The following is a 26,696-nucleotide window of genomic DNA, read 5'->3' on the forward strand; positions in this document are numbered from 1 at the left end:
ATTCTCCTCATTCACAAACTGATGTTGTAATGAGGCGAGGAGGGCTTATTTTGAACCTGTTATTTAAATCTACTTAAGACAAAGTGGAACACAGAGAGATAAGAGCGATATTACGATCTTACAGATAGATAGATAGATAGATAGATAGATAGATAGATAGATAGATAGAAAAAAGAGAAAAAACAAAACAAAAACAAGGACACTCACAAGGTATCAGTCACAATAACCACAGTCATAAATTAAATATAAAGAAGTTTCTTTCTTTTAAAAAAAAAACTAAAAAGAAAAAGAAACAGGTATTTAAAGAGCAGTATGTACAGTTGAGTGCTAATTGCTGAAATTTAAACAGAACTGGCTTTCTAACTATTTGTGATGTCACAAATCATGCTTGTAGCCCCGCCTCTTTCGATCAGCTTTTTAATGAGCGCAGAGAAAAGTTACACTTTAAGTAATAAAAGTGAAAACAGCGTTGAATTGTCAAACTGTGTACATCTATGGTTCTGCACGGGGAAGCTCAAACAATTAACTTTAGGGACAAGAAGAAAAAACACACTGTTGACTGGATGGGGCCTTTAATATGTCATTGTCTAGATCTAATGAGCCAAGTCTGTTACTCTGCTCAAAACTTAGGCTTCCATATGTATCCTGAACCACTGTTGACAAAAGGAGAGACAAAAGTGAACTCAAACTTTAAGTGTATGAGCTATCCTGGCCTGCAGCGCCCCCTGCTGACCCCTCCGGCTCCCCACAGGCCGCAGCAGGAAGAAGACGTGTCCCACTCTCAGATTAGCGTCAGCGGGGAGATGGAGGCAGACAGCACCGGAGGAAACATGGGAATAAAAGCAGAAGACGTGGAAATGGCAGAATATCCATTTGAACCTTACATTGAATCTCTTCGTCAGCAGCTCGAAGACCAAGACCCCGTGTTTCTGATCGCAGTGATCGTCGCTCTGGCTGTGGTTGTCATTACCTGTGGTGAGAACTTACCGTTAGAGCTGAAGGTAGCATGCTAGCGATAGCTTAGCTGGCTAGGCCTATCGCTGAGCTAATGTTAGCCACAAAGTGAGTTGTTGGAAAGCAGTGTAGGCAGGACACTCGTTGATGACACTTAATTTAATTTTAAAGTAATTCGATAAAAGAATGTGTGCTTTAAAGCCATTAGCTAAGTTAGCAAGCTAGGAAGCCAACTGCTAAGTGGAAGCTAACGTCAACAGCTGTCAGTTGCACAGCTTATCGGCATTTTCGCAAGCAAGCCATTCAGATTTATTGATTGTTATTGGTTAATGGACAACAGGGTGTTTTAATCACACATTACTGTCTATTTCAGTGTTTCTGAAGTACTTTCTAACCAGTAAAACTGTCAGAAGTGCTGTGCTGCTGGTCGGACTGTGTGACTCTGGGAAAACCCTCATCTTCAGCCGGGTGAGGCCATGTAACTGTAACGTGTTATACACCGCCACGTTGTCTAGCAGAGGATGCTTAGCTGATGCAAGACTGATGTGTGTTTGTGAGTGATCGCCTATTTCATGTCTTGGCAGCTGTTGTCAGGAAAGTACAAACGGACACAGACCTCCATCACTGACAGCAGCGCTCCATACAAAGCCAAAAATGACAAGGTGAGTTAAGTTTATCATCAGTTATCATCCTTTCATGATGATCATGGTTTACAGATTTCCTCTTTCCTTCCTGCACTCAGGCCACCACCTGGACTCTGATAGACCTGCCAGGACATGACAGCCTTCGCTCACAGTACCTTGAGAAGTTCAAATCTGCAGCCAGGTGAGAACATGTCATGTCAAGTCGCAGGTGACCTGATTAATTCGCCCTGATCACACCTTGTTCTCATCATCAACCCCCCTCACTCATATCTCCAGAGCGATTGTGTTTGTCGTGGACAGCGGTATCTTCCAGAAGGAAGTGAGAGACGTGGCAGAGTTCCTGTACATGTTGTTGACGGACACTGTGATCTCCAGGAACGCCCCGGCTCTGCTGGTGGCGTGCAACAAACAAGGTTCAACAACACGTTTACTCCGAAAATTGCCCAGATTTCTACCTTGTGTTCATTGTTTTCATTAGAGACGCACTGATACCATATATTCCTTACAAATACTGATTCTAGATGTTACTGTAGTTTTTGAGGGGGAGCCATCTCTAGCACAAGAATTTCCTTTGGGAATTAACAATGCTCTATCATATCTTATCAAAATCTGATACTTGAACTTTGTGTATCAACTGATACAGAATATAAGTCCAATACCAGTGTGGTTAAATATATTTATTTGTATTATTACATAACAGCATTATACACCTAACCCCTTAAGGATGTTATGTTATGGATGTGAAAGTTAAACAGTCGTTTGCCATTTCTGGATATTGGCATCTATTGCGGTAAAAAAAGAAATGGGACGCTGCTTGGAAGTAGCAGGGTCCTGTTTCTAATAAATGAATTATGCAGTATCAGGTCGGTGCATTGACTTGTGTGCTCAAGGATACTTATTCTAGTATAATATAGGCTGTATCTGGGGCATCTCCAATACTTGTATCGGAGCAACTGTCATTTTCAGCCTACACCTACTTTTGTTTGTTTGTTATGTTGTACCATTATTTACTCGTCCCCTTTTTTATTCTTTTTCTTTTCACAGATATCACCATGGCGAAATCAGCTAAACTGATTCAGCAGCAGCTGGAAAAGGAACTGTGAGTAACTGATATATTGTATAACTGTATTTTTGGCCTGTATTTCTCAACCACATATCATCTTTATTTGAGGGACATTTCAATAAATCATACACCTCCTGTGATGGATTAGAATATTAAATATTAAACTAATAATTAGAGCTGCAACAATCAGTCAATTCGTCGTACACTATTGAATTAGATCTCCAACTATTTTGATAATTGATTAATGGGTTCAAATTATTTTCTTACATGAACATTTTCCGGTTCCAGCTTCTTAAATTTGAATATTTTCTGGTTTCTTTCCCCCTCTATGACAGTAAACAGATTATCCTTGGGTTGTAGACAAATAAAACATTTCAGGATGTCATCTTGGCATTTGGCAAGCGTTGGTCAATATTTTTCACAGTTTTCAGACAGTTAGTTGCAGCCTTAAATAGTATTACATAATTTTTATTTGACTGTTACGTCACAAATGTAGTGTTCCCCGTGTGTCAAGTTGTTTGTTTGTATCTAAATTGTAGGCGTCTATACATCATACGACTCTTTTTAAATTACCTGTGAGTTAAAAGACACATGAAGTTATGTATAATTTGGTGGATTTACTGTTTTCTTCCCATTATGTCAGTGCCTTTGAGTGAGGTGTAGAGTTACTTGTCATGTTTTGTCTGGTAAATTTGAATTTTTATAGCATTTTTCCAATTCACCCACACTATTCGAGGCCATGCAAGGTGCTGGTTTGGCCATTAGAAGCAATCGGGATTCTGTCTTGCTCATGGACACTTTAGTTTGGGATTGAACTACCATTTAGCCTCAATCCTGTCTCTTGTTTCTCATAGGAACACCTTGAGAGTGACGCGCTCTGCAGCCCTCAGCTCTCAGGATGGCTCTGTGGGCGGCAGTGTGTACCTGGGGAAAAAAGGAAAGGACTTTGAGTTCAGCCAGCTGCCGCTTAAGGTGGAGTTCCTTGAGTGCAGCGCCCGCGGCAGCAAGGGTGAAGACGGAGATGCGGACTTGGGGAGCCTGGAGAAGAGCCTGGCTAAGCTGTAAAATCAGCAACTGAACATCCTCGGTGCAGAATTTGCCCGTCAAATGTCAGTGGAATCTCAGTGGAGGATTTATTTGACAGGAAAAGCAGTCCAGCAGTCCAATCTCTGCTGACTGTCAGTATAAAATGACAACAAAGGTGGAAGAATGTTTGAGACATATTCAATCAAAACACACCAAAAAGACTGATGTAGCAGTTCGTCCGGTTGCTCTGCAGTGCTGAGAAATGATGACATGCTCATTCACTGTAAATTGTACTGTGAACATCTGCCTTGAAACGCTTATTTGGTTTGTTTAGAGAAGATATAATTTAAAGAATTTAGGTAAATTACAACATTTGCTGTTTATAATTGCGATTTGAAGTTACATTGTTATTGGCTGTCACAGATTTTCAACATTCTTGCGTTAAACCTAGCTAGTCTGATGTATCGGCTGCCTTGTTAAGACAAATAGGTGTGAATTGTATTCATCGACTCAGTCAGCCTTGTGCCTTTTTTCTGGTATTCTTATAGCAAAGTGTTGTTTGCCTGCAATAGAATGACGTTTATTTGTTTGAAAGTGTTGCGTGAATACAGTGCATTTGCAATGAATGTATGAATTTATTCAGATTTTGTGTTTGTAGTTGTCCAGCTTGTTTAAAAACTGACAATATAAAGTTTCTGATGCTTGTGATGTAAAGGAGTCCACACACCAACAGGAGGGATTCAGAAGAGATTCGGTCTGGAGTTCAACAAATTCAGCCTGTAAATATTAATAAGCAGCAAACATGTTTTAATCATTAACACATACAGAAACAAATCTTAGGTGTACATCACACGAGGGTTAGCTCGCTGTTGGTTCACAAGGTGCTGCTTTATATTAATTTTAAAAATAGCAGCACAGCTCCCGAGAGGACGAGGTCACCACAGAGCCCCGAGCAATTTAGAAATGTGGTTGTTATCTGTGTTAAAGCTCAGTGCATTTTTAAATATCTTCAGTCTGAGACAGAGGGTGTGTTTGAAATGTCACATCTTAGGAACAGCTTTCATTTATTCAAAAACCTTTGTCTTTCTGTCTGGCACCTGGTTTAGATTGAGATGTTTTTATTCTATAAAAAGAACCACACACTCAACATGCAGATTTCATTTGTCTTAATGTGGTAGTTTTTATGAAGTACAGCAGAATGTTTCTAAGGAGGCCACACACACGCAAAACCATCAGATAAGCCATATCAAATTAGAAGAGCTGCTTTCAATGAAATCAGATCAATTACCCATGTACTTTGTTGAATGTGGGTGAAAACTGATAAAAAAAAAAAAAAAAAAACATTTAGTGACATCTGCCAGCCCCTGCACTGGTTTTGTACCAGTTACGTTTCTGGCCACAGTTCAGTTTTTATTAAAAAGGAGCCAAAATCTTACTGTCACAACATTATACCAATCACCAATTAGACCCGAAGTCCAAATATCAATTCTGTCAGTTCAAACAGCATCAACCACGAGTGTGTACTATTTCAAAAATGCTTGTAAACTAAAAATAAGGCAAGTGGAAATGGTGCATCGCTTTGACTGAAACAGAAGACTAAAGAATATGTTGCAAAGTGCTCGAGTCTATAGTTGATTCAGAGGGTAGACCGTCAGACTGGAGCTCTGATCTGCTACGACCACACTGGGTTCTCCTTTCAGCACAGCCGGACACAACCAGTTCACCTTGTCCCCGTGACTGATGTTCAGTTTGGGCCCAGACTTCTCCTCCATCACCTCCTCTGAACCTGCAGCCACCTCATCCTCCCCTTCTTCTTTCTCTGCTTCAGCCTTCGGTGGGCTCTTTGCTTTGTCCTGGGATTGTTCTTTCCTCTTTGCTTTGCTCTTGCCCTTCCTGCGTGGGGCTGCCGTCACTCGTGTTTTGGCCTTTGCCTCTGGAGTGACCACCGGGTGCTTACTGAGGTCCCACAGGGCGACCTGGCCGTCATTCCCCCCAGTGACGAGCCAGTAAGGGTGAGGGAGGAAGTTAACAAAGTGGGCTTGTGAGGCGCCCTGACTGTGAGCCTTGACCGCTCCCTGCTGTTCCAGTTTAGAGCCGCTGCCAATCCGCATCAGATGCACCCGGCCGTCCTCTGCAGCACAACCCAAAATGTTCCCACAACTCGCCACAGAAACGCAGTGCACCAGGGGTGGGTTGAAAAGCTGACCAGGACGCTGCTGATGGTCACCTTCTTCCTCTGCTACATCCTGGAGGTTGAGGGTCCAGAGAGGACGCGTCTTCTGCAGCCCCCACAGCATCACCTGAAGCAACAAAAAAGTAGTCTTCATTAAGTCATGTCATATGAACTTATGAATTTAAACAAATTGTTTAACCGTCTAAATGATCCCTTACCTGCATGTCTAATCCAGCAGACAGAAGGTTATTGGGCCTGTGAGGCCGAAATGCCACAGAGGAGCAAATGTTTGTGTGTCTACGAAGAGTCCTGAACACTTTCCCCCCGGGAAGCTCCAGTACCCGGACTGCCCCGGAGTCATCAGCCACTGCCAGGGATGACCCTGTCTCGTTTAGCGCCAAAGCGTTTATCTCCTCCTCCCCTGCACCCTGAAACTCTTCCACAGGGCCCTTCAGGTTTCGGGGGTCCAGCACACTCACTGTGTCTCCATGTGACACATACAGCTGGCTGGGAGCTGCAGGTGAAAACACAACACCTGTGCTGTCCTCTTCACCCGGGAGAGTCAGACGGCCTATGATGGTCCCCTCTTGGCTCCACACAGTGACCTCCCCACCCTCGGAGCCTGAAGCAAGGAGACCCTCTGGGCCTGAAGACGCTCCAACACACAGGATGGCTGTGGAGTGGCCTTCAGACCACTGCTTGGCCATGCTGACCCTGGGACATGGAAGTTAACAGGGAGAAACATGAGATTGTGGTGTTTTTTATGTTTTCAGTGGCAGTAAACAGAATAATTTTTGGTTTGAATGAGCTACATTGTGCTCTAGGAACTTGTAATGAGCATTTCCACGATTGTCCAGTATTTCAAGGCTTGATCAAGCAAATTAATGTTTTATTAATGATTAGCAGATTGGGTATTAATGAAGAGAATAACCGGTCTCAGCCGTAAACTGAACATAATAAGCCAAATGAAGGTAGGATTTATTGCAGGGCTAAGCATTAGTCTTTTAACTATGTAAGCTTGTTTATAAAAGAGTTACTAATGATCCGTATACATTCATTTTGCTAAAAAAGGCAGGTGAGCATGATCAATCATTAAAACATTTAGATGTATTCAAGTACTCAGAAATTGTAGCTAAAGAGCTGTAACGAAATGGTTTTCTGTCAGCTGTCTCCTCAGCTTTACATTCCGTAACGTTGAATTACCCCAGGGGGGTACACTTACTATTTAAAGAAGTTGCTGAAAACACAGAATTTAAATGTCAAACCAGATCAAACCAAACAGTCGTCGCTCTGCAGCAGCTCTGCTAACGTGTTAGCCTAAAAGCAAACATGTAGCTCACTTCCAGCTGACGGCAAAGCTACGATTAAAATAAAACGTTGATGTTAATCTGCTGAAAATCAATACACTTTTCTGATATTACTGATAACTTCAAGACTACAGATTTACGCTACCTTTATTAGTGCTGTCAAAACTTCAGCAGGCTGCCATGTGGGGCTATGTCGCTTATTGATGACGTCACAGTGCATTGTGGAGCTCTTTGCCCTATGTTTAGTATGCCAGGTGAACTATTTGCTTTTCCGCCAGCAATATCAGACCTTTACCAGCAGTTATTGATCTAGCATCGATGGAGTTTTCGATATTCTTGAATTTTCAATATTCATCAGGTGGCAGTTGATGCTGGGTAATAAAAAATGTGAGGAGACACTGCCTGAAAGGATAACTTCAGGGTAAAATGTTCTTTTCATTGATCAAAACCAAATATAATATTTTACATATATCTTGGTATACATACATATATATATATATATATATATATATATATATATATATATATATATATATATATATATATATATATATATATATATCATAAAAAAGGATGAGATAACATTAAGCTGTATTTATCAAAATTGAAGTTATTTGTGCAAATATAAAATATCAATAAAAGTGCAAGCATAAATAATACAATAAGCAAATGTCCAAATTCCACAAAAATATAACATGTGCACAACATGTGCCTTGCTTCTTCCTTAGTTGCAAATGTGTGTGTGTGTGTGTGTGTGTGTGTGTGTGAGTGAGAGAGAGAGAGAGAGAGAGAGAGAGAGAGAAAGAGATCTCAAATCTTAAATAAATGGTTAATTCAAATGTTCAGCAATTATGTCCATGATTTTGCACATAAAGTCCCACTATTGTATTTCATGTCCCACTAGTTTGCGACTTATCTCAAACAGAACACGCATGAAATACAAGCCAAGCACAATCTGCAGAAAATGAAACAGCACACAGGACACAGAGGAGTTAGTTCATCAGATGATTGTTCAGCGGGTCCCCCCCTCTGGCCTTCATTTCCACAATGGCTACTCTCCGCTGATTCATCCAAAGCTGTAGATGTGATGAGTGTGGTTAGTTTCTGGGTCAGTGAGCAGCGTGCCACACTGCCACACTGAATAGGGAACAGAGAGGGGAGGCCATGAAAACGCACACAAACTAACTACACACAGCCATCATACTGTCAACCCAGCATCAAAATGCTGACACATACTGTATATCCTCACAAAGAAGCTGCACGTTCTCACAGAGCACTTTGAATGTAAGTACTCTACTTTTGCTGCTCCTGACCTGTGCATCAGATGCTACTTCCTCTTTATAATGCCGTTACAATGACAGATTTTGATATGTGTTAAATGTGATACTGTAGTTGCTGAAAACAGTGAAAATTCGTCAGCAAGTTTTCTGACAGTTTGCCACAACTCCTCTCCGTGGCATAGGTGAAAGGATGCCTTTTTCTATTTGTGTCTTTAAATCAAGCTCGTTGGATCTCTTGTAAAGCTTGAAGTTGAAGGTATGTACCTTATTTTAAACTTCATCATTCATATTTAGGACGTTGTGCTTGGATTATCGTGTATTTGGGGTTTTAAAGATCTTGCATGTAAATGGAAGGAATGATTAAAAGTGCCAAGAATGAAAGTTGATTGTCTCGTCCTGCAGAATGTTTAAAATTCCTGCACATTCAAAGAGTCTGGATGGCCCTGATAAAGGCATCAAGCCAAAATGCATCGGGCTGATAATAAGTTGTTTTGTATGCTACAAGTCTTGCTGAAGTTTTGATGTCTTTAGATATTTTCGCTTCTCCACGCAGGTTGTTAGTAGGCGAAACTGTGCCATGAACACCTTCTCTGCTTCCACAGATTTAAATAGGAACAGGTTTCTGTTTCAGTGTATAGTGCGCAATAATACCTATGTAGTTTATAACGAGCTGGAATTAACAGGTATTCTTAAAACTTTGCAATAGAAGGTTAGTTTAGGATTAGCAGTATTGGGCATAATATGGACTGACAACTCTTAACATCTCAACCACCGTGCAATCCACAGAGGGTCTAAATAAAACATTTTCCTTTAGTTCATTTAATTATTAATTATAATTATATTTAAAACGATTTAAATATAGATAATCCATTCCATGCGTAGTAGTGTTGCAGTGTTTTTGTCTGTTAAAATATTGAAGAACAGAATGAAAACATGTAATATTACAGGTGAAATCCCAAATTTTAATCAGCAGCATGTATTGTGTATCCAGTATCCACTACCAAACACTAGATTGGTTGTGATACGACTTTCATGTACATAACAGCCATGTTTTCTTATCTTTATTTAAGCTGTCAGAGCAGTCAAAGTAAAGATGAAGCATCACGATCCTGATATAGTGATTCTGATTCTCCTCATCACAAGATTTAGAGTGACCTTGGAAAAAACACCACACACCAGAGAGCATGAGGACGCCCTATTTCCCAGCGAGGACGGTGCTTTTCCGCAAGGAACCAAACGGAGTGACGTACAGAGTCCCAGCACTGCTCTACCTGTCCCGCTCCAGATCCTTCCTGGCCTTTTGTGAGGAGAGACTCAGCCCGTCCGACTCTCAGGCTCACCTGCTGATCATGAGGAGAGGCACCTTCTACAGGAACTATGTAGAGGTCAGTGTTGGTCACAGGGTCTGAACTCTCCTGTTTTTTACTTAAGTAAAAGCTAAAATGTGAGCTGACCCTTGAATTAAGATTATTTTTCTTGATCCAGTCTGTTTCTGAGCCTTTTAATTCTTTCTTTCTTCTCTTTGTTGCTCCAGTGGGAGGACATGCGTGTCCTTGGCACTGCCTTCCTGCCAGGCCACCGGTCCATGAACCCGTGCCCGGTGTATGATGAGTTCACGGGTACTCTCTTCCTTTTCTTCATCGCCGTCTTCGGCCACACCTCAGAGTCCTATCAGCTGGTGACGGGAAAGAACGTGACCCGTCTCTGCTACATCTGCAGCACTGATGACGGAGACACCTGGAGTCCTGTCACCGACTTAACCAAGAAGGTCATAGGAGATACTATCAAAGGTCAATTACAGATTTTGGAGTAGAAGCGTTGTCTGTCACTCAACTTTCATCAAATCTAAGAGGAACTGAGATAAAAAGGGACTGAAGAATGACCAGAACTGCAAAACAGTTTCTATTCAGCTGCAGGGACAGGCAAACACCACACTCACATGCATTTCACTGATATCAATGACAGGCACAGGAAGATGACCTGCAGGTGCTGGAGCAGGAGGTGTGTGGAGAGGCATGTTTAAAAGCTCAGCAGTCAGCCCCTCTAAATGATCTGTGTGTCATGGGCTTTGTTTGCTAGAGTGCACAGAGTTCTCTGTGAATGATGAAGCTGTTGGGGATGGCAACTTCCAGAAAATGATAAAGCAGATGTCTGCAACAGCACGACCATCTATGTTGTGCAGAGCTGACTGAGCAGGACTAGTCGATCAACTCCGCCCGTGTGTTTCCTGTTCTGTGGTACTGGTGTGGGACAGGGGATTTGTGCCTTTATCGGTGAGCCATCTGGCAGTTTCATTTTCCTCTGTACAGTTTTATCAGAGTTTGCAGTGTGAATTGTGGAGCAGACTGAAACTTCGCTCCTGTCCCTCTATGTCACGTAGACGATCGCAGATCCATCTTATGAATCGTCTTTCTGGTTGTTTTGTGAGACATTCGTTTTTGTGTGATTGTTCCATATGGATGTTGTAGCCTGTGCTGGGGTATCCTGGTTGTACAAGGGACATCAAAACGTCTTAGGATTTGGCCATGTCGAGAGGGAATGTGTGTTTTGCTGGTGGTAATTGTGAAGTCCACTGTGTAGCCGGTCTTAGAATCAACCAAGGCAAACAGCTTGAATCCCTGCTCTGAGGGCTTAGCTTCTATCCCAGCTGTAGCCTTGGAGGAAAACTGTTGTTTCATGCACAGCCACGTCTCTGTGGGGGTGATAAAATGACTTGCAATCATTCTTCGTGGTGCATATCAGGGAATTCAGTTGGATGTCTTTGAGCTTTGAGCTTGATCGGTTGTATCCTTTATTCTGTCTTAACAAACTACCACATCAGGGTCGCTAAGATGAAGGTTGCGAGCTGTTGATGTGTGTCTGTCCCGTGCCATAACCTGTGGTGGAAGATACAAAGAAAACAAGTGGTTCTGCCTGCAGTCATCTGTGATGCTGTCATTACCATGGCCATGTACAGAAGCAGCCTAATGTACTTGTAAAACTCCTCTCTGTCCAGGTCCATCCACCTGTACTGCTTTCCTAAGGATATCATTTTGGAAAATCTGCCTGCTTGTGTTTTGACACAGCGAGGGAAACGCAGGGACAGGGGGAACAATGTCTGGGTCATTGCGTCCAAGACAGTGGCGCTGACTGTTTTGTTGTGGTGCGTCCATGGACAAAATCCACAGTCCTCACTGTGTGCAAATATGCAGTAAATAGTAAGGTTCAGCTGAAGTTCAGTCAGCAGTCTTGAATGAAGTGGAAAGTTACAGTTTTGTACAAATCCCGTTCTTTTTGTCTCAATCTTTTCACCAGAGTTAGAAGAGAGGAAACAAAAAAAGAAATGTAATGTTCATACCTATCCTTTATGCCTTTTCCCTTTTATTTGTTTAATTCAAGTGTATCACTCATGACTGTGTCACTACATTTGAATCTGTCTCCTCCCCCTATGTCCTTGCAGAATGGGCCACTTTTGCTCTGGGCCCGGGCCACGGCATCCAGCTCAAGTCCGGCCGCCTGCTGATTCCTGCCTACGCTTACCACATCGAGTGCAAAGAGTGCTTCGGACAGCTCTGCCAGACCACCCCTCATGCCTTCTGCTTTCACAGTGACACCCACGGGCGAAGCTGGCGTTTTGGAGAGGCAGTGCCGGGGCCGGAGAGCGTGGAGTGTCAGATGGTGTCTGTGGATGAAGAGGATGGGACTAACGTGTTGTACTGCAATGCTCGCAGCCCTCTGGGATACAGGGTGCAGGCCCTCAGTCTGGATGACGGAGCAGTGTTTCAGGAGGGGCAGCTGGTGCAGCGGCTGGTGGAGCCCCGAAATGGTTGCCATGGTAGCAGTGTGGGATTTCCTGCCCCTATACATTTATGTCATTCTCTTAACCATCACTTACACCAACCTAAACATCACTGCAGACACTGGACTTCCTGCATGAACTATTCAAATCACACCAACCCTCCCTCTCCAAACACCACCACTAATGTTTCACCCAGTCATGCCTCCCCTCCAGACTTCCTCACCCCCACCTGGGTGGTATACTCCCACCCAACATGGACCACCGCGCGCAAGGATCTGGGCGTGTTCCTCAGCCTATTCCCCCGCGATCCCGACAGTTGGCGCGGCCCCTGGGTGATCTACGAGGGCCCCAGCGCCTACTCCGACCTCGCCTATCTAGAGTTGCCACCCTCACCTGGTGCGCCACCCGCTGTGGCCTTCGCCTGCCTGTTTGAGTGCGGCACCAGAACAGCCTACGACGAAATCTGCTTCTGCATCTTCACCCTCTACGAACTTATTGATAATCTGCCCCGCAGTGTGCAGCTGGGGGGAAAAAACAAGGATGAATGTAAAAGACAGAAGAATAAAGCCTCTGAGACAAGTTGCACAAGCAGACATGATGCTCAGAGTATGCCAGGTTTCCATCAGGTGAAGAAGAGGAGGAAGAAGAGCAAGTTGGCTGAGATGTGCTCTGTGTCTTAAATGTAGTTTTTAAGATTTGATTACGGAGGGTAAAGTGTAAATACACTCAGCGGCCACTTTATTAGATACAGCTATACAATCTAATGCAGTCCAACCTGTTGTGCCATAAAGACTTATTTTAATGATGCCTATAAAGTTCAGTTTTTGTTGCTGTTGTCTTAGAAGAGTTCGTTCAATGATATGTTTCAGCACAGAGGTCATAATTATGGTTAGATCAACACTATAATTATTATCTCTGCTTCTAACAAACACATAAAGCTATATTTTTAATGGGGAATTGTAATAAAATGACTGGAATTCAATTTCATGATGCGTTTTTTTGAGTAGACGTTTTGTCCGTCACTCTACTTTCATCAAAGATGGAAAGAGATAAAATGGGACTGCAGGAAGAATTTACAGCTACTTGTGACTCTTGCCAATCTGATGGTTAACAAATCAGACACCAACAATTGACCTTATGGTGAGATAGTTTTTGTCAACTACTTTTTTCAAGAATCAACTTTAAATCTAAAGGAAAATGTCTGTCTTTCGTACACAAAGAACTTTTCAGCAGCCAAACACAGAAACTATCATTAAGACAAAGCCAAGCAGAACAAACCCATCTTATCATTATATCAGTCTGTGGTTCATGAACTCAACTATTTAAGAAAACGAGGTACTGAGAAAGGTTCCTACTTTTCTAGCCGCTTCTCTGATCTTACACAATTCTTCTTACTCTGCCTCTTAAAGAGTGAAGATTTGGGGCTTAAACTGCCCCAAATTGCCAGGACACAGTTAATGTCAGGCGAGGCTGCAACCCATCAAGCTCACATTTTAATCACAGCTTCCTTCATGAGCAGCAGCTTTGACGAGATAACTATTCCTAAACTAATCAGCTGTTCTCGTGAGGGTGCTGAACGTTTTTAGGAGCCGACAGCTTAATAGAGTTGCACGAGGGCGTACGAAGAACAGAACCAGATAAAGTGGAGCAGTTTGTTTAGTTTGGAGGACAAAAAAATAAACAGGAAGACAGCAGGATCTGGACAGTGTCTCTTCTCTGCTTCCCCTCCCTCCCTCCTCTGTTACATAACTCCACATGGGCTCATTTCCCTGCCTGCACTCTCTCACAGAGGTGCTCTTTTTCTTTTTCTCTTCATCTGATTATTTTCGGCTTACTACGATGAGTCTGCGGATCATTGTTGTTCTGGCCGTGTTAACTGGGGTAACTGGGAGCCTCAGTGTGACCATCAGACCTGTGGCTGACTCAGTGGACGCAGCTCATCCCAACAGCGTCCCAGAGACAGTGGAGGAAACAGAGTTCTTTGGACAGGTGAGGAAGAAACTAGATCCACTGGCTTCGGTGTGTAAATGTTTCTTTTTGCGGGCTCTCATCTGTTTTCTAAGTTGCGTCACTCATGAGAAAAACTGCTCTGGAAAACTGTGAGAAGTTGTCGAGACATAAATGATGTGCACAGAAAAAGACCAAGACTTTAAAAGACAGATATATATATATCTTTGTTGCAATCATTATTACATCAAGACTGTTCTGTACATAGTACAAAAGCCATTTGAAGCTCAAGTCAAAACACAGAGCTTTCCTTACCAACCACATTTCAGCTGTAGAGCCAAAGGTCAAATGAGGCTAAAATTAAGGTAATAAATATGTTTCCTACGGGGGTCAAACATAAGGGAGACGGAATTGCTTGAACTACAAAACAAAAGGAAAATGTCAAAGTTGTACGGCTCCACAAATTAAAGCCAATTAATGACGAGGGATGGTGGTCGTGTCAAAGTCCAACAGTTGGGACTCTTTTTAGCTCTTCCACTTGTTCTTCTTGGCCGGCAGCTGACCTGTAGCCTCCAAGTATTTGTGGATGAGTTCCTCTTGTGTGCTCGGCAGGCAGGGCTGGTATCTGCTGTAATCCATGGTGTACTCCCCTTTTCCCTGAAGACACAACGATAAACAGTGTTTATTGTCTCCTTCAGTCGTCAGTCAGAACAACGTCAAGCTTCATTTTTATTCTCGGGGCAATTCAGATGTACCTCTAGCTGCTCTTGTTTTAGTGGATTCATTTGTTTTTTGAAATGTTATAACTTCAAGTATTTATTTATTCATTGTTGCTGAGGTTGAACTTACTTCAGTAAAGGAGCGTAGTTCTGTAGCGTAGCCGAACATGTCGTTTAGTGGAATCTGTCGGGAGACACAGGCTGAAATCAGTCCAATACAGATAGTAGAGAAGGCTGCGAGAACAGATACTGCGAGCTGAAGGACAGTAGATACTTGGTGTTTGTGACCAACTTATCAACTGGACTCACATCAGCGTACAGAGTGAAGTATCCTTCAGCTGCGTCCTGTCCTGTGATAACACCGTGCCGGCGGTTTACACCAGCGATCACCACTCCCTGAAACTCTTGAGGCGCGACGATTTCCACCGACATGATTGGCTCCAGGATGGCTGTGTTGGCCTTCTCCATAGCTGAGGAGAGCACAAAGTAACATAACAGCATTGACATTGACATGTACTCATTACAACACAGAATGAAATCCAATGAAGCAGCAGGTCAGATCAGAAGAAGCCCTCACCTTGTTTAAGAGCGCCCTCTCCTGCGCGGATGAAGGAGATCTCGTTGGAGTCCACCATGTGATGAGCTCCGTCTTCCAGGAGGAATCTGAGGCCTGAGATTTTGTGCCCGGTCAGGGGTCCCTTCTCACAGGCGTCCCTGAAGCCCTGAAGCACGATGGGTGAAAAAACACAAGTGATAAAAGACAATTCAAGGTTTTCAAATCACTAATTAATTTTAAGACATCTGTATCGCTGCAGTACAGTAAATTAGGAACCTTTTCAACAGCTGGTACAAACTGCTTTGGGACATTGGTTCCAATAGTCTGGTCTTCAAACTCCAGCTTGGTGAAATCCTCTGGCTCAAGAGGCTCCAGGACTCCAATAACTTTACCGTACTGTCCCGAGCCGCCGCTCTGCTTCTTGTGAGTGAAGTCAAAACTGCAGAAAAAAGAAGCAAAATATCCACATTTTGAACCATCTTGAGTGACAAAGAGGAAACATCCGTCAATCAGGGTTCAGTCTTGCCCCCTTTCCACCAACACTGAATGGGTTCTGTTTTATGTGCAGTTGGTACCAAATAACATCACAAAAATACTTTGTAAAAATGGAAATTCCTTCTTTTTCATAATTACAATTCTGACCACATAGGACACCACAAATCAAAACAAACACGCACATTTCTTAGGGAAATAACTTAAAATATTTTGACTTTAGAAAATATTAGGGGCATTAGTGCGCTCCTTTATTAATGATTATTTTAAGCCCCTTGAAGTAATTCCCCTCTACAAGCATGATGGGAGTAAGAGATTTAAATGGTACAATAAAAGTCTCCAGAAAATATCAAGGTTTCACCGTATCACACAATTATTCTAACTATTGTTATTGTCATTCACAATGAACCCTAACAGAATGAACACAGAGGAGTCTCCTGGTTTAACTACTTTTTTTTTGTAGGAACAGAAGAAAAATAATCATTTTATTCATAAATTAAAGGTTGTATAAGTTATATTATTTTGTGTAATGTAACAGCAGGTGAAACACTGCTGCACCAGGTTGACATACTAAAGTTTCTACATGCCTATATTATTTATGAGAAGCTGATTTAACAGGGAGGAAAAGACTCAGAAAAGGGCTCTGTCTCTTTAAGAAAAGGGAGGCTGTCCTCTCAGCTCCGGTGTGAGACAGGAAATAGGAAGTAGTCTTTCCATTTGCATGAGGAGCAGCTGACACTGAACACTGGCAGATAAAAAGTTTCCACCTGTCGATTTCAGAGGCAGGGAGTTTCAGCATTCCAGTTAAAGGCAAGATCAAACTCCCTTATTTCATTATTCATCACATTTTTCAGCTGGAAACCTCATTTTCCAACTTTGTCTTCGACCTCTGCAAATCAGCTTTCCTTTCCACTTTGCTTTTATGGATGAACTCCACCCTGCTGACACCTGAGGGTTAAAGTCCATCGGGGGTTTGAAGCCCATCCCTGTTCATTACATCGAGACTCATAACCCCGCTCTTATAGTCTGTTCTTTCTGTGGTATAGCAGGCAGAATTATTAGAAGAAGAGGAGGCTGAAGAGGATGTGATGGCGACTGGAGAGCTGAACCCCAATCACTACCCCGCTCAGAGGGCAGCCAAGGTGGTCCAACACTACCTGAACACCCGCTACGGCTCCCCGTACAGGGTGTTTGGACTGAAGAGGGTCCACAGCGGGAATGCAGAGGTCTGTTGACGGTTTAAATTTAGTGCACGGTGAGAGGAGACGAGCTCTTAACACTATCAACTGAGGCTACTTCTTCTTTTTCTTTAAGGATGTGGCAGACTCTAGGAGAAAGTATCAGCTGGAGATCTCAGTGCAGGAGATGATCGGCAACGTAAGAAAGGATTATTTATTACACTTGTAGTTTAGTAGAGCCAAGAACCCATCAGACTAGAGTAGCATTACACATGTAGATTTCACAAATGTGTTTAAGTTTATGTTTAATTTCTGAAGTTGTTTGGTTTTAGAGTGATAATCAACTGAAGAACATGTATATGAGTCACCTACCCTTGCCTGTAAGTTAAAAAGCATCCTGAAAACAGATGAACAACTACATTTTTATGGCAAATGTTGTTCCTGAATCAGAGACTTAAAAACATTGGACCTGATTTATTTGAGCACTCACATTTTGGTTAAACTGTGGAGGCAGTTATAACTGATCTTAACTGGCTACGTTTTATCTTTAAAATTGCAAGAATGACTGGCACTGCATTTGCATTGTGCTTATGGATATTATGGGTTAGGGTTACTATGGAGATATTTTACTCAAAATGTGTTTATATTGTGCAGCTGAATAATCTCTTGCTTCAGAGTGAGCAGGTTTGACAAGATTTAACTAAACAGCAGATAAAAGGAGGCAGTGTGTCGCAACCTTGACTCATTTGTCTGGACTACGCCTTTGCTCTGTAAACTCCCCTTCACCTCTTTCTCATCAAACCTGTCCTCCCTTTTTTTTAATAAATCAATCCAGACTACAGAGAACTGCTCTGCAGAGGTTTTGTTTTCGAGGGGTGAACAGCAGCGCTCGGCCCAGGTCCAGGCCTCGTGTGAGGCGCTCCTTAAGATCGACACTAAAGCTCAAGAAGAGGAGTTTTACCAGCAGTACAAGATGAACCAAAGTCTGCAGTCTGCACAACATCTACCTGGTATGTAGGATAAAACAAACTGTGAGCACTGTTGCTGCTAATCAACACTTAAAGGTCAGGTATTGCATAACATCGGCAGTTTGAAATTGCATCATTTTGGGGTTTCAGCAGTTTCTGAATTTGTGGTTTTTGAGTGAACTCAGTGTTCCTAACACAGTGAGTTTATATGACAAGAACTAAGTGTCATGAATTTTCACTGTGCATGCATTAACTTCCCTCATAACACTCGCTCTGACCTACAGATAGCTACGGTCACATTGAGCCCGACATGAAGCCTCTCTGGCACCTCGGTATTGTGGCCTCCAGCTTCATCATGCTCAACGAATCCACTGAAAACACTCTGTACAACATGGCCCAGGTGGCCAACGTCACGCAGCTGGTAGGTCGTCCTGTCTATTGTTGGGTCTGCTCAGTCATTTTTAATTTGTGAATTAAATTGAAAACACAGTTAAATCATTTTTCTGCCTTTTTAAAGGACACAAAATAATGTTCAATGTATGGTAATAGTCTGGAACAGTGGTGTCAAACTGATCCAGTAAAGGGCCGTGTGGCTGCAGGTTTTCATTCCAACCAAGCAAGAACACATGTGTTCTTGCTTGGTTGGAGGTTTTCATTCCAACCAAGCAAGAACACATGTGTTCTTGCTTGGTTGGAATGAAAACCTGCAGCCACACGGCCCTTTACTGGATCAGTTTGACACCACTGATTTAAGACATTCTTTGAGGCATACTGGGCGGGTTTCGTATAAAAGGCAGACCGATTATTCAAACATTATGTGACGTTTTCTGCAGAAAGGAAGGATGAAACCTGTGACGTACTTACTGAACTCAGTCTCTATCATTTGGCTTTATTTTTGCTGCAGCCGACTGAGAACGACCAGCTGAAGTTTGACTATCACATACTGCTGCATGAGATGGTGTCCCAGGTAAATACCGAGCGATGCAACTCAATTATTTTCACCATTACCCTAAACAAATATTAAATCTATACATTCATCTATCAAAGCACTGATAACTTAACTTGTTCAGACTAATACGTGGCTGAGGGAAAAAGTCTTGGTCAATCCTATTTCAAGCTAATTTACACAATCAGAGGCAGTAAGTGGTAAACTGGATAAACTAAAATGATAAATAATCATCAGGATAAAGAGATAAAGCAGCTAATAATTTCACCATACTGGCATCTTAAATCTGAACTGACTAATTGAACACGCTAATTGCTTATGGTTACTTTATTTTGTGTTAATTTGACAATCTGTTGTCTTTTTGCAGGAAATCATTCACTGGAAACTGCTGTTCACCTGGTCTCCTGCAGAGGGAGTGAAAGTGCTGCAGATGGAACAGCTGCCACACTGCCATGACTGTGAAAAATCTCCAAACACAAACTAAACTGCTGACAGTCACCACCCTGATGGTACTCACATTTTGTACTCGGCTATTGGAGCATACATTCTGCAGGTGCTAAGCCAAGACTTGCTGCTGATGCTTGCAGAAAGTTTTTACTATTAAAATGTGGATGAATCCATCACATATAATGTTATCTGTAAAATCTGCTACTTTTGGTTGCTGTAGTATGTTAGCCAAAATAAATTGTTTATACAGACCCCTTTGACTCAGTTCGTGTATGTGTCGGGAGATCGGCACTTACGATACGGGACTGGTGATTGTCTCTCTGAAAGCCACTTTGGGTTTGCCCATCACACAGGGACAGTTGTATTCCCGCTCCATCCTCTGAGACAATAGACCAAAACACAACTGGTTAGGTATTTGAGGTTTAAAGGCAGAGACTGATATCAATTTGAAGTACGATTCTGAGGTTGAGACATCTTGTTTAGATCTCACTCCAAAAGCCAGCTCGGTAGCATTTGGTTTGTGGTGTCTCTCTTGCTTATCAGTTGACAATCTCTCATATAGTCACTGACGACAAAAACATACGTACAAAGATAAGACTGAGTATGAGACAGTCATCTGAGAACATCTGACAACTCCAAACCTCAACAAATCAAAAGTTCCCTAAACATAAAAGCACCATGAGTAGGAGAAATCTTGAATTAGACATGCAGAACATCCTCTGACTGCGTACCTGAGAGTAGATTTCCAGATGCAGCTCGCCCATGCCAGAGATGATGGTTTCTTTGCTCTCAGTGTCAAATTGCACTCTAAACGTCGGATCTTCTCTGGTGAAACGGTTAATACCTTTGGAGAATTTATCCAGGTCGTTCTAGTCAGAAGCAAGAGAATAACAAAAAAGTTAAAGATGCAGTTGGTTTTTTTACAGAAACTATGGGTAAATTAAGGTTGTTTTTTTTTACCTTGTTGGTTGGCTTAATTGACATGGAAATGACCGGCTCGGGGATGTGAATAGACTCCTGTGAAATAAAAATAAAAAATTGAATAAAGGAATGAAAAATCTAAATAATTCCCCTGAAAAATTTTAAAATGATGCACTTTCACATGTAAAAACATTAAAGGAGAAATATTTATCATATCATAATTTTATTTTGGGTTACTACTAGAATAGTTTTACATGCTTGTACTTCTCATACTGTACAGCGCTGCAGCAGCTCAGTCTGAAAACACTTAGCTCCTGTCTCTTTAAGGCCCCTCCTCCTGAATAGCTAGTCTGCTCTGATTGGTCAGCTCACACACGCCAGAGCCAGCTCAGCTAACAACAACAGAGCATCTGTGCTCAATAAATTATTTTATGCCGAACTTAATTATGTACATTTTTGACATAGTGACGCACTGTGATGTCACAAAGTCACAGAATTAAAGGTGGGACTATTGACGAGGCGTTTCAGGAGCAGTGTTTTCTGTGGGAGAGGAGGAGCTTCTGTTGGTGTGGACTTTGAGCTCTCTAACTTTCAAGACTTCTTAAATGCACAAGAATGTAAATAAACACTGAAAGAAAGGAAACAACAAAAATAATGAATTGCTCTCCTTTAAAATTACTCACCATGGAGAGGTTAGCGCTGGTCTTGGATGTAAAAGTGTCTCCGCTAGCGCAGTCGATCCCAAACAGAGCACAAATATCTCCTGCATAAACTTCATCCACATCCTGAAAGCGAAAGGTGCGTCGATAGAAAGGAAGCAAAGGAATGATGTGAGTTAATCCAAATGTCTTGTTTTCAATTCATATTAAAGACTGTCATGTGTTGTTCTGAGGCAAGGATAGAAACTCTGATGTCACAGGGGATGTGGTTGTTATCTTTACACTTGACTGCTGCAAAAAGAGGAACAACGCCATTTTGACCAGTCATGTTTCTATGATGTTTGAACTGCCAAAACCACAGATGGAAAACTGTGACCTCAGACAGCCTGTTGACGTCCTCACCTCCATCTGGTCAGCGTGAAGACGCACAAGCCTCTGAACTCTGACTTTCTTGCTCGTGCGTGTGTTGTAGATGTACTCCCCCTTCTTCAGACAGCCCTGGTACACCCGCACATATGTCAGCTGGCCAAACCTGCCTGCCTGATGATAAAAAATAGCACAGGAAACATCAGATAATGACAGATCGAAATCTTCCTGTTCAGCAACAGTGCACATATAAAGATAAAAAACAGCATCTCACCTCCAGTTTGAAGGCCAGACCAACATAAGGGTTTGACGCGTCTCTTGTCGGATCCATTTCAATCTTTGATGTTGTACTGGAATCTCTAACGAAATCGACATTAGTGCACAACATGTGTTTAAGATTTTGTCAAAAAGTTAAACAAAAATTGCTTTAATTACATCTGTTACCATTTGAGGATACAACTCTATTCTATACTTACTCGTCATTGTGGATAGCATAGTTTTTGACTTCCGTGGGGTTTGGCAGGTAATCTAGGACAGCATCAAGGAGAGGCTGGACACCTTTGTTCTTCAGTGCTGTGCCCACCAACACTGGAGAGAAGAGACGCTGCACAGTGGCTCTGCGGATTGCAGCCTAGAGGACAGTGGAGTAATGAGAGACACATGAAAAGGGTTCATGTCTCAATTTAGACCATTTTTACAGTTGTGTTTTTTGAGTTTAGAGAAAATCATGTTGGTCATGAATGAGCTGGTTCTATGAGCCGGCTCTTTTAATGAAGGATTGGAGCCGGCTCCCATCTGAGATCCAAGCATGGTGAGACTTGTGTATGTCGTGCTGGTTGCCAACATAGAAAACATACTTCAAATTAAATTTAACGTTAAATATACATAACAGTGTTTGATGTTTTCTTTCATTATCTAAGGTTTTATACCAGGCATAACATAGAATTATAGTATTCTGGAAATTGTAAGGTTTAGTATGATAACACTGATTAATTTAATTGATATAGGAGGACACATACAGTGCTAGTACAACCTCACCCTCTTTAGTTTTGTTTATTTAGAATATTGTTATGAAAGTTATCTTAAAACCAATGATGAATTGACTATAAGTAATAACAGGAGGAGAGGTGCTTTTCTTGTTACAGTTTGCAGAAAAAGATTTCAGACACATTCTCTCTCTTTAAAAGACACACACCTTCAGGTCATCGTTGGTTGGAATCTTTTCCTCCAAGAACATCTCTCCCAAGAACTCATCAGCGTTAGCCACACACTCCACCAGCTCCTGCCTCCGGTCTGCAGCCTCAGCGCGGAAATCTGCCGGGATCTCATCATAGCGGATATTTTGACTGCAGGAAGGAAGAAACTCTTTTAATCAGATTCGCATAGTTGAGGAGTTGTGAGACAAGGATATAAATTAACACTTTCAATTTGACAGATTATTTCAATGATTTGTGTCACTGATGCCTGTAGCCAAGCTGTCTTCAATCTCATTTACAGTAAAAACTACTTTCCCTTGCAGTTAAAGAGTCAGTAAAATAAACACAAAAACATATTAGACTGTCATTTACAGTGCAGACAAAAGAAAAGATTAACAGCATGTCAGAAATGGACCCGTTCATGCGCTATCAGCAACCAAAGTATGGATCCCTCACCCAAAAGGTCCTTCGAAATACATGCTCCTCTCCTCTACAAGGTCAATGATGCCACGCATGTTCCCCTCCAGGCCGATAGGCATGTTCACAAATGCTGCGTTGTAGTTTAGTTTGGTTCTGAGAAGACAAAACATACATACATACATACATACATACATACACACACACACACACACACACACACAACAATAAAGGAAGGAAATTCACAGCTGATTACAACGTTGTTTGTGGAAAATGATCTCATGTGCACACGCAAAAATATGAAGGTGTAGTATGTTACATGAGTCTAAATCCAGCCTCCCTTCAAATGTTCATAAATTAATTTCTATTGTTTAGTTTATTTTAAACTAATAAATCAGCAAACGTTAAAAAAGGGCCTATTGGATGCACTATGGTGTGTACACTGTGAGGATTCTTCACCTCATCTGCTGCAGGGCTCGGCTGGGGTTGGCGCCCATGCGGTCCAGTTTGTTGATGAATGTGAGGAAGGGGACGTTGTATCGTTTCATCTGCCTGTTCACCGTCAGGGTCTGACATTGGACTCCTCCCACCGCACACAGAACCAGCACGGCTCCGTCCAACACTCGCAGCGCTCGCTCAACTTCGATGGTAAAGTCCACATGACCTGGAGGAACAACAGGGACACTGATGTTAAGAGAGAAAAACACTGTAAACATGAACAGGTGATACTTCAGCTCTAGAGCTAGAAAAGATCCATCACTTGACCCTTGTTCACATGTTGGCTAGGACCTTCTCTTGTTTTACTTTCCGCAGCTTTTTAAAGTGTTTTTGTGGGCATCATATTAATCATAATTAAACAGTTAAGCGCTGAAAAATGAGGAGAGAGATCAGATTAAACCAGGGATGAAGAAAAGTGTTTCATACAATGCTTTCTGTTGCATTAGCAAAGTCAGTAACTACACTTTCAGCTGATTAATCTGAACCTTTGACTTAAGTTGCAGAGTCATAACAATGTATAAACGTCGACAGCTTCAACGTACAACTTGGACAACTGTGGGGCCTCCAGCATGAATGGACAGTCAGTGAACAAAAGACTCAAAATCTGCCTTAACCTGCTCACACAACATTTTGTAGCTTCCTCTTTATGATTCAGAACATGTTCACTTTGAAATCTGACGACTATGCATTTATAAATCATAAAGCAATCATAAGAAACATTGTATTTTTTCCGATTTAAGATTAAATCGAAGGGATCTCCTCATTTCTCTGTTTTGTGCCTCCCTTTCTCCTGCCTGTGACCTAAAAATCCATCTCAGTGTGCCAAACTGAAAGATATTTAAATTCCTGAAATGTTCCTTGAGTATACTTTTCGGAAGTTGTTAAGACGAAGATGCGAGGGAAAGAAGTCAAGGATGTACAAACTGAGAACGAGAGGAGGGGTAAGTTACTTCCACACCACAATTGCAAACTCCCTAAACAAATAACCATGAGTCAGCTTAGTGATGATGATTACATCATGGTGTTATGAAAATCGTTCTTTTCTTTCTTGCACCAGACTCTAACATGAAATCTTACATTATTTGGGTTCCGTGCCAAAGTCTCCAGTGTCCTCTACTTTGAGAATACACACCACTGAAGCACAACATCATAAGAGACGGTACGGCCCTTTAACAGGACAACAAATGTGAACCAGAGAGTCTGTGTTACAAACTGGGGGCATTTGGTTTGAAGGGCATTTACCATGCAAGTAGGGATTAAGAGACATTATCAAGTTGCATCATGGGAAATGTATGATCCAATACTTTTGGACTGAATGTTTACAACTTTTTTGACCTTTGTATGATTGGCTACACAGTTTCAGAGATGACAGGAAGCGGGGGGTTGACACAAAGCAAAGAGTCCCAGGCCTGGACTCAAACATGGGGCCTCTGCAGCGAGGGCAAAGCCTCTGTACATGGGACGCCCGCTCTACCAACTGAGCTAATGGGCGTTCTGAAAAGGTACGACTCTGATTTTGATAGTAAAGAAAATATATTTCTCTAGTTTTGAAGTGGAAATAAAACATTTTAAATGTTCTTTGCATCCTTTGTAATTCTGAAACATTCACTGAAGCCTAAAAGCATTAAAGGGAGTACATAATGTCTTTTTAAACTACTATGGGATCTACAGGATTCTGCAAAATCGGATTACGTAAGACGAGCTGTACGGAGTCATTTTATATATTTCTTTAGAGTTTTTTGTGTGCATGTGATTTCAACCAAGTCCCTATCAGCATCAGTTATTCAGTGAGAATGCTGCAACAATGTTTTGCTGTGAAGCTCCAAAAAAAAGGTTTTGCAGACTACAAAACTTTACCTGACTTTCAACCGACATGCAGTCGAGTCGATTATTACCGAATTTTCTTTTTTATCTTTAAGGCAGATCCTGCAAAACTACCACAAAGAGGGGGGTCAAACTTTAGGGGTCATATGCAACATTTTGTCCAGGAAGGACTCTACCTCAAGTACAATATTTAGCACCTGGTGTGTCAATGATGTTGACGTTGTGATTCTTCCACACTGTGTATGTAGCAGCTGACTGGATGGTGATGCCTCTCTGTCTCTCCAGCTCCATAGAGTCCATAGTGGCTCCAACACCGTCCTTCCCTTTCACCTACAGGAGAGGAAACGCATGCTGGACACTGTAAACCTGTAAAACCTCACCTGACAGCCACAGCTTGACAAACACTGTCCAGGCGCTCACCTCGTGAATCTCAGCTATCTTGCCGGTGTAATAGAGGACACGCTCGGTCAGGGTGGTCTTCCCGGAGTCGATGTGCGCTGAGATCCCGATGTTTCGGATCCTCTCGTTGGGAAAGAAACCGGAGGAACATGTCCGACAGCTGTTGATCAGCACCTGAGGAGATGAAACAGACGATGATCGATATTAAAACCACTTTCTGAATGTTTACCGATTGTGAAACGCAAAGGACTGATGGCAGGGCAGCTTGGCAGAGGTTTGATGTCAAATCGGTTCAACTGCAGACACCTCAGGTTAGCTAATGTTACCTTTTTCAGAGTGACGCTTCCCGGTGCCAAAACATGCGTTTTTGCCAACGACAGACCGGCTTTTAGTAATCTCATTTTGAAGTCTGCTTGGTCGGGCACAGGGTGGTCGTAATCCTCCGTTTACACAACCCCCGACTCTGTCAACCCGGTGAATGTCACGCCGAGGCCCTGCGATGGTTGTGAAACACTACTTCCGCATCTACGGAAACACAGACATGCCAAAGTTACAAATGTTTGCGTTTCTTGAACATGAACGATGCTCCTAATAAAGAACCACAGTGGAACAACATGTGGTTTGTAGTGACATACATGTTCATGTGTTTAGTTTGACGTTAGAGTGAAACACTAAATGCAAAAATTACAAAATTACAAGGGAAAACCCACTTTGAGCCAAATGCTGCTTTCAAGTGCTGTCAGAGAACACAAATTGATGCATTGAAATGCATTTTGTGAGCAGTCCAATACAGGGGCCCAACATGTCTAAATGAATGAATGAGTAAATTAATTAATTAATGTATTGATTAATAAAAGTATGCGAATAAATTGTGAGAAAATTCAAGAAGTCATTAAAGCTCAACCTTGAAATGTGATGTCATCTCAAATACTAATAGG

General features: G+C 42.1%; 5 protein-coding genes across 9 annotated transcripts; 3 read left to right on the top strand and 2 right to left on the bottom strand.

The window, feature by feature from the left end:
• The first annotated feature begins 683 nt into the window (after positions 1-683).
• srprb (SRP receptor subunit beta) lies at positions 684-4,401 on the top strand. The gene is made up of 7 exons (XM_030398929.1): positions 684-975; positions 1,328-1,422; positions 1,539-1,616; positions 1,697-1,779; positions 1,875-2,011; positions 2,643-2,697; positions 3,516-4,401. The coding sequence occupies exons 1-7, from the start codon at positions 699-701 to the stop codon at positions 3,724-3,726; spliced, it is 936 nt and encodes a 311-aa protein (XP_030254789.1). The 5' UTR covers positions 684-698; the 3' UTR covers positions 3,727-4,401.
• Positions 4,402-4,838: 437 nt separating this feature from the next.
• Positions 4,839-7,382, bottom strand: wdr53 (WD repeat domain 53). 2 transcript variants are annotated; one of them, XM_030398914.1, is made up of 3 exons: positions 7,313-7,382; positions 6,079-6,574; positions 4,839-5,987 (listed from the first exon to the last, which is right to left on the bottom strand). In XM_030398914.1, the coding sequence occupies exons 2-3, from the start codon at positions 6,565-6,567 to the stop codon at positions 5,313-5,315; spliced, it is 1,164 nt and encodes a 387-aa protein (XP_030254774.1). In that variant the 5' UTR covers positions 6,568-6,574; positions 7,313-7,382; the 3' UTR covers positions 4,839-5,312. The 2 variants fall into 2 exon arrangements, with proteins under 2 accessions (XP_030254774.1, XP_030254780.1); XM_030398920.1 differs by lacking the exon at positions 7,313-7,382 and adding an exon at positions 7,083-7,257.
• A 1,134-nt stretch (positions 7,383-8,516) lies between these two features.
• neu4 (sialidase 4) lies at positions 8,517-13,195 on the top strand. The gene is made up of 4 exons (XM_030442691.1): positions 8,517-8,703; positions 9,591-9,832; positions 9,982-10,237; positions 11,887-13,195. Exons 2-4 carry the CDS (start codon positions 9,632-9,634, stop codon positions 12,903-12,905), a joined length of 1,476 nt encoding a protein of 491 aa, XP_030298551.1. The 5' UTR covers positions 8,517-8,703; positions 9,591-9,631; the 3' UTR covers positions 12,906-13,195.
• Positions 13,196-13,761: 566 nt separating this feature from the next.
• On the top strand, positions 13,762-19,730 carry lxn (latexin). Of its 4 annotated transcripts, none has more exons than XM_030406865.1 (7): positions 13,762-14,214; positions 16,989-17,165; positions 17,254-17,316; positions 17,953-18,127; positions 18,370-18,506; positions 18,990-19,052; positions 19,399-19,730. In XM_030406865.1, the coding sequence occupies exons 1-7, from the start codon at positions 13,981-13,983 to the stop codon at positions 19,513-19,515; spliced, it is 966 nt and encodes a 321-aa protein (XP_030262725.1). In that variant the 5' UTR covers positions 13,762-13,980; the 3' UTR covers positions 19,516-19,730. The 4 variants fall into 4 exon arrangements, with proteins under 4 accessions (XP_030262725.1, XP_030262718.1, XP_030262734.1 ...); XM_030406858.1 differs by having other exon boundaries at positions 13,764-14,214; positions 16,986-17,165; XM_030406874.1 differs by lacking the exon at positions 13,762-14,214 and adding an exon at positions 16,606-16,749 and having other exon boundaries at positions 16,986-17,165.
• gfm1 (G elongation factor, mitochondrial 1) lies at positions 14,374-26,283 on the bottom strand. The gene is made up of 18 exons (XM_030406816.1): positions 26,085-26,283; positions 25,780-25,932; positions 25,557-25,689; positions 23,497-23,701; positions 23,077-23,193; positions 22,620-22,770; positions 21,901-22,055; positions 21,699-21,783; positions 21,461-21,598; positions 21,083-21,184; positions 20,439-20,495; positions 20,210-20,347; positions 19,775-19,857; positions 15,724-15,886; positions 15,469-15,613; positions 15,201-15,361; positions 15,022-15,075; positions 14,374-14,829 (listed from the first exon to the last, which is right to left on the bottom strand). Exons 1-18 carry the CDS (start codon positions 26,157-26,159, stop codon positions 14,698-14,700), a joined length of 2,247 nt encoding a protein of 748 aa, XP_030262676.1. The 5' UTR covers positions 26,160-26,283; the 3' UTR covers positions 14,374-14,697.
• Between the last annotated feature and the right edge of the window lie 413 nt (positions 26,284-26,696).

This window comes from Sparus aurata, chromosome 2, assembly GCF_900880675.1.
Source record: "Sparus aurata chromosome 2, fSpaAur1.1, whole genome shotgun sequence".
In the NCBI taxonomy this organism is placed as follows: domain Eukaryota; kingdom Metazoa; phylum Chordata; class Actinopteri; order Spariformes; family Sparidae; genus Sparus; species Sparus aurata.

Coding starts and splice junctions, on each gene's coding strand:
- lxn (XM_030406858.1), top strand. CDS start 13,981: ATGGGCTCATTTCCCTGCCTGCACTCTCTCACAGAGGTGCTCTTTTTC. Junction 14,215..16,985: donor AAACAGAGTTCTTTGGACAG/GTGAGGAAGAAA, acceptor TCTGTGGTATAG/CAGGCAGAATTATTAGAAGA. Junction 17,166..17,253: donor TCCACAGCGGGAATGCAGAG/GTCTGTTGACGG, acceptor TTTTTCTTTAAG/GATGTGGCAGACTCTAGGAG.
- neu4 (XM_030442691.1), top strand. CDS start 9,632: ATGAGGACGCCCTATTTCCCAGCGAGGACGGTGCTTTTCCGCAAGGAA. Junction 9,833..9,981: donor TCTACAGGAACTATGTAGAG/GTCAGTGTTGGT, acceptor TTGTTGCTCCAG/TGGGAGGACATGCGTGTCCT. Junction 10,238..11,886: donor CATAGGAGATACTATCAAAG/GTCAATTACAGA, acceptor ATGTCCTTGCAG/AATGGGCCACTTTTGCTCTG.
- wdr53 (XM_030398914.1), bottom strand. CDS start 6,567: ATGGCCAAGCAGTGGTCTGAAGGCCACTCCACAGCCATCCTGTGTGTT. Junction 5,988..6,078: donor CTGCTGGATTAGACATGCAG/GTAAGGGATCAT, acceptor TTGTTGCTTCAG/GTGATGCTGTGGGGGCTGCA.
- gfm1 (XM_030406816.1), bottom strand. CDS start 26,159: ATGAGATTACTAAAAGCCGGTCTGTCGTTGGCAAAAACGCATGTTTTG. Junction 23,194..23,496: donor CGAGCCCTGCAGCAGATGAG/GTGAAGAATCCT, acceptor TTGTCTTCTCAG/AACCAAACTAAACTACAACG. Junction 22,056..22,619: donor CAACCAACGATGACCTGAAG/GTGTGTGTCTTT, acceptor ACTGTCCTCTAG/GCTGCAATCCGCAGAGCCAC.
- srprb (XM_030398929.1), top strand. CDS start 699: ATGAGCTATCCTGGCCTGCAGCGCCCCCTGCTGACCCCTCCGGCTCCC. Junction 976..1,327: donor TGTGGTTGTCATTACCTGTG/GTGAGAACTTAC, acceptor TGTCTATTTCAG/TGTTTCTGAAGTACTTTCTA. Junction 2,698..3,515: donor CAGCAGCTGGAAAAGGAACT/GTGAGTAACTGA, acceptor TGTTTCTCATAG/GAACACCTTGAGAGTGACGC.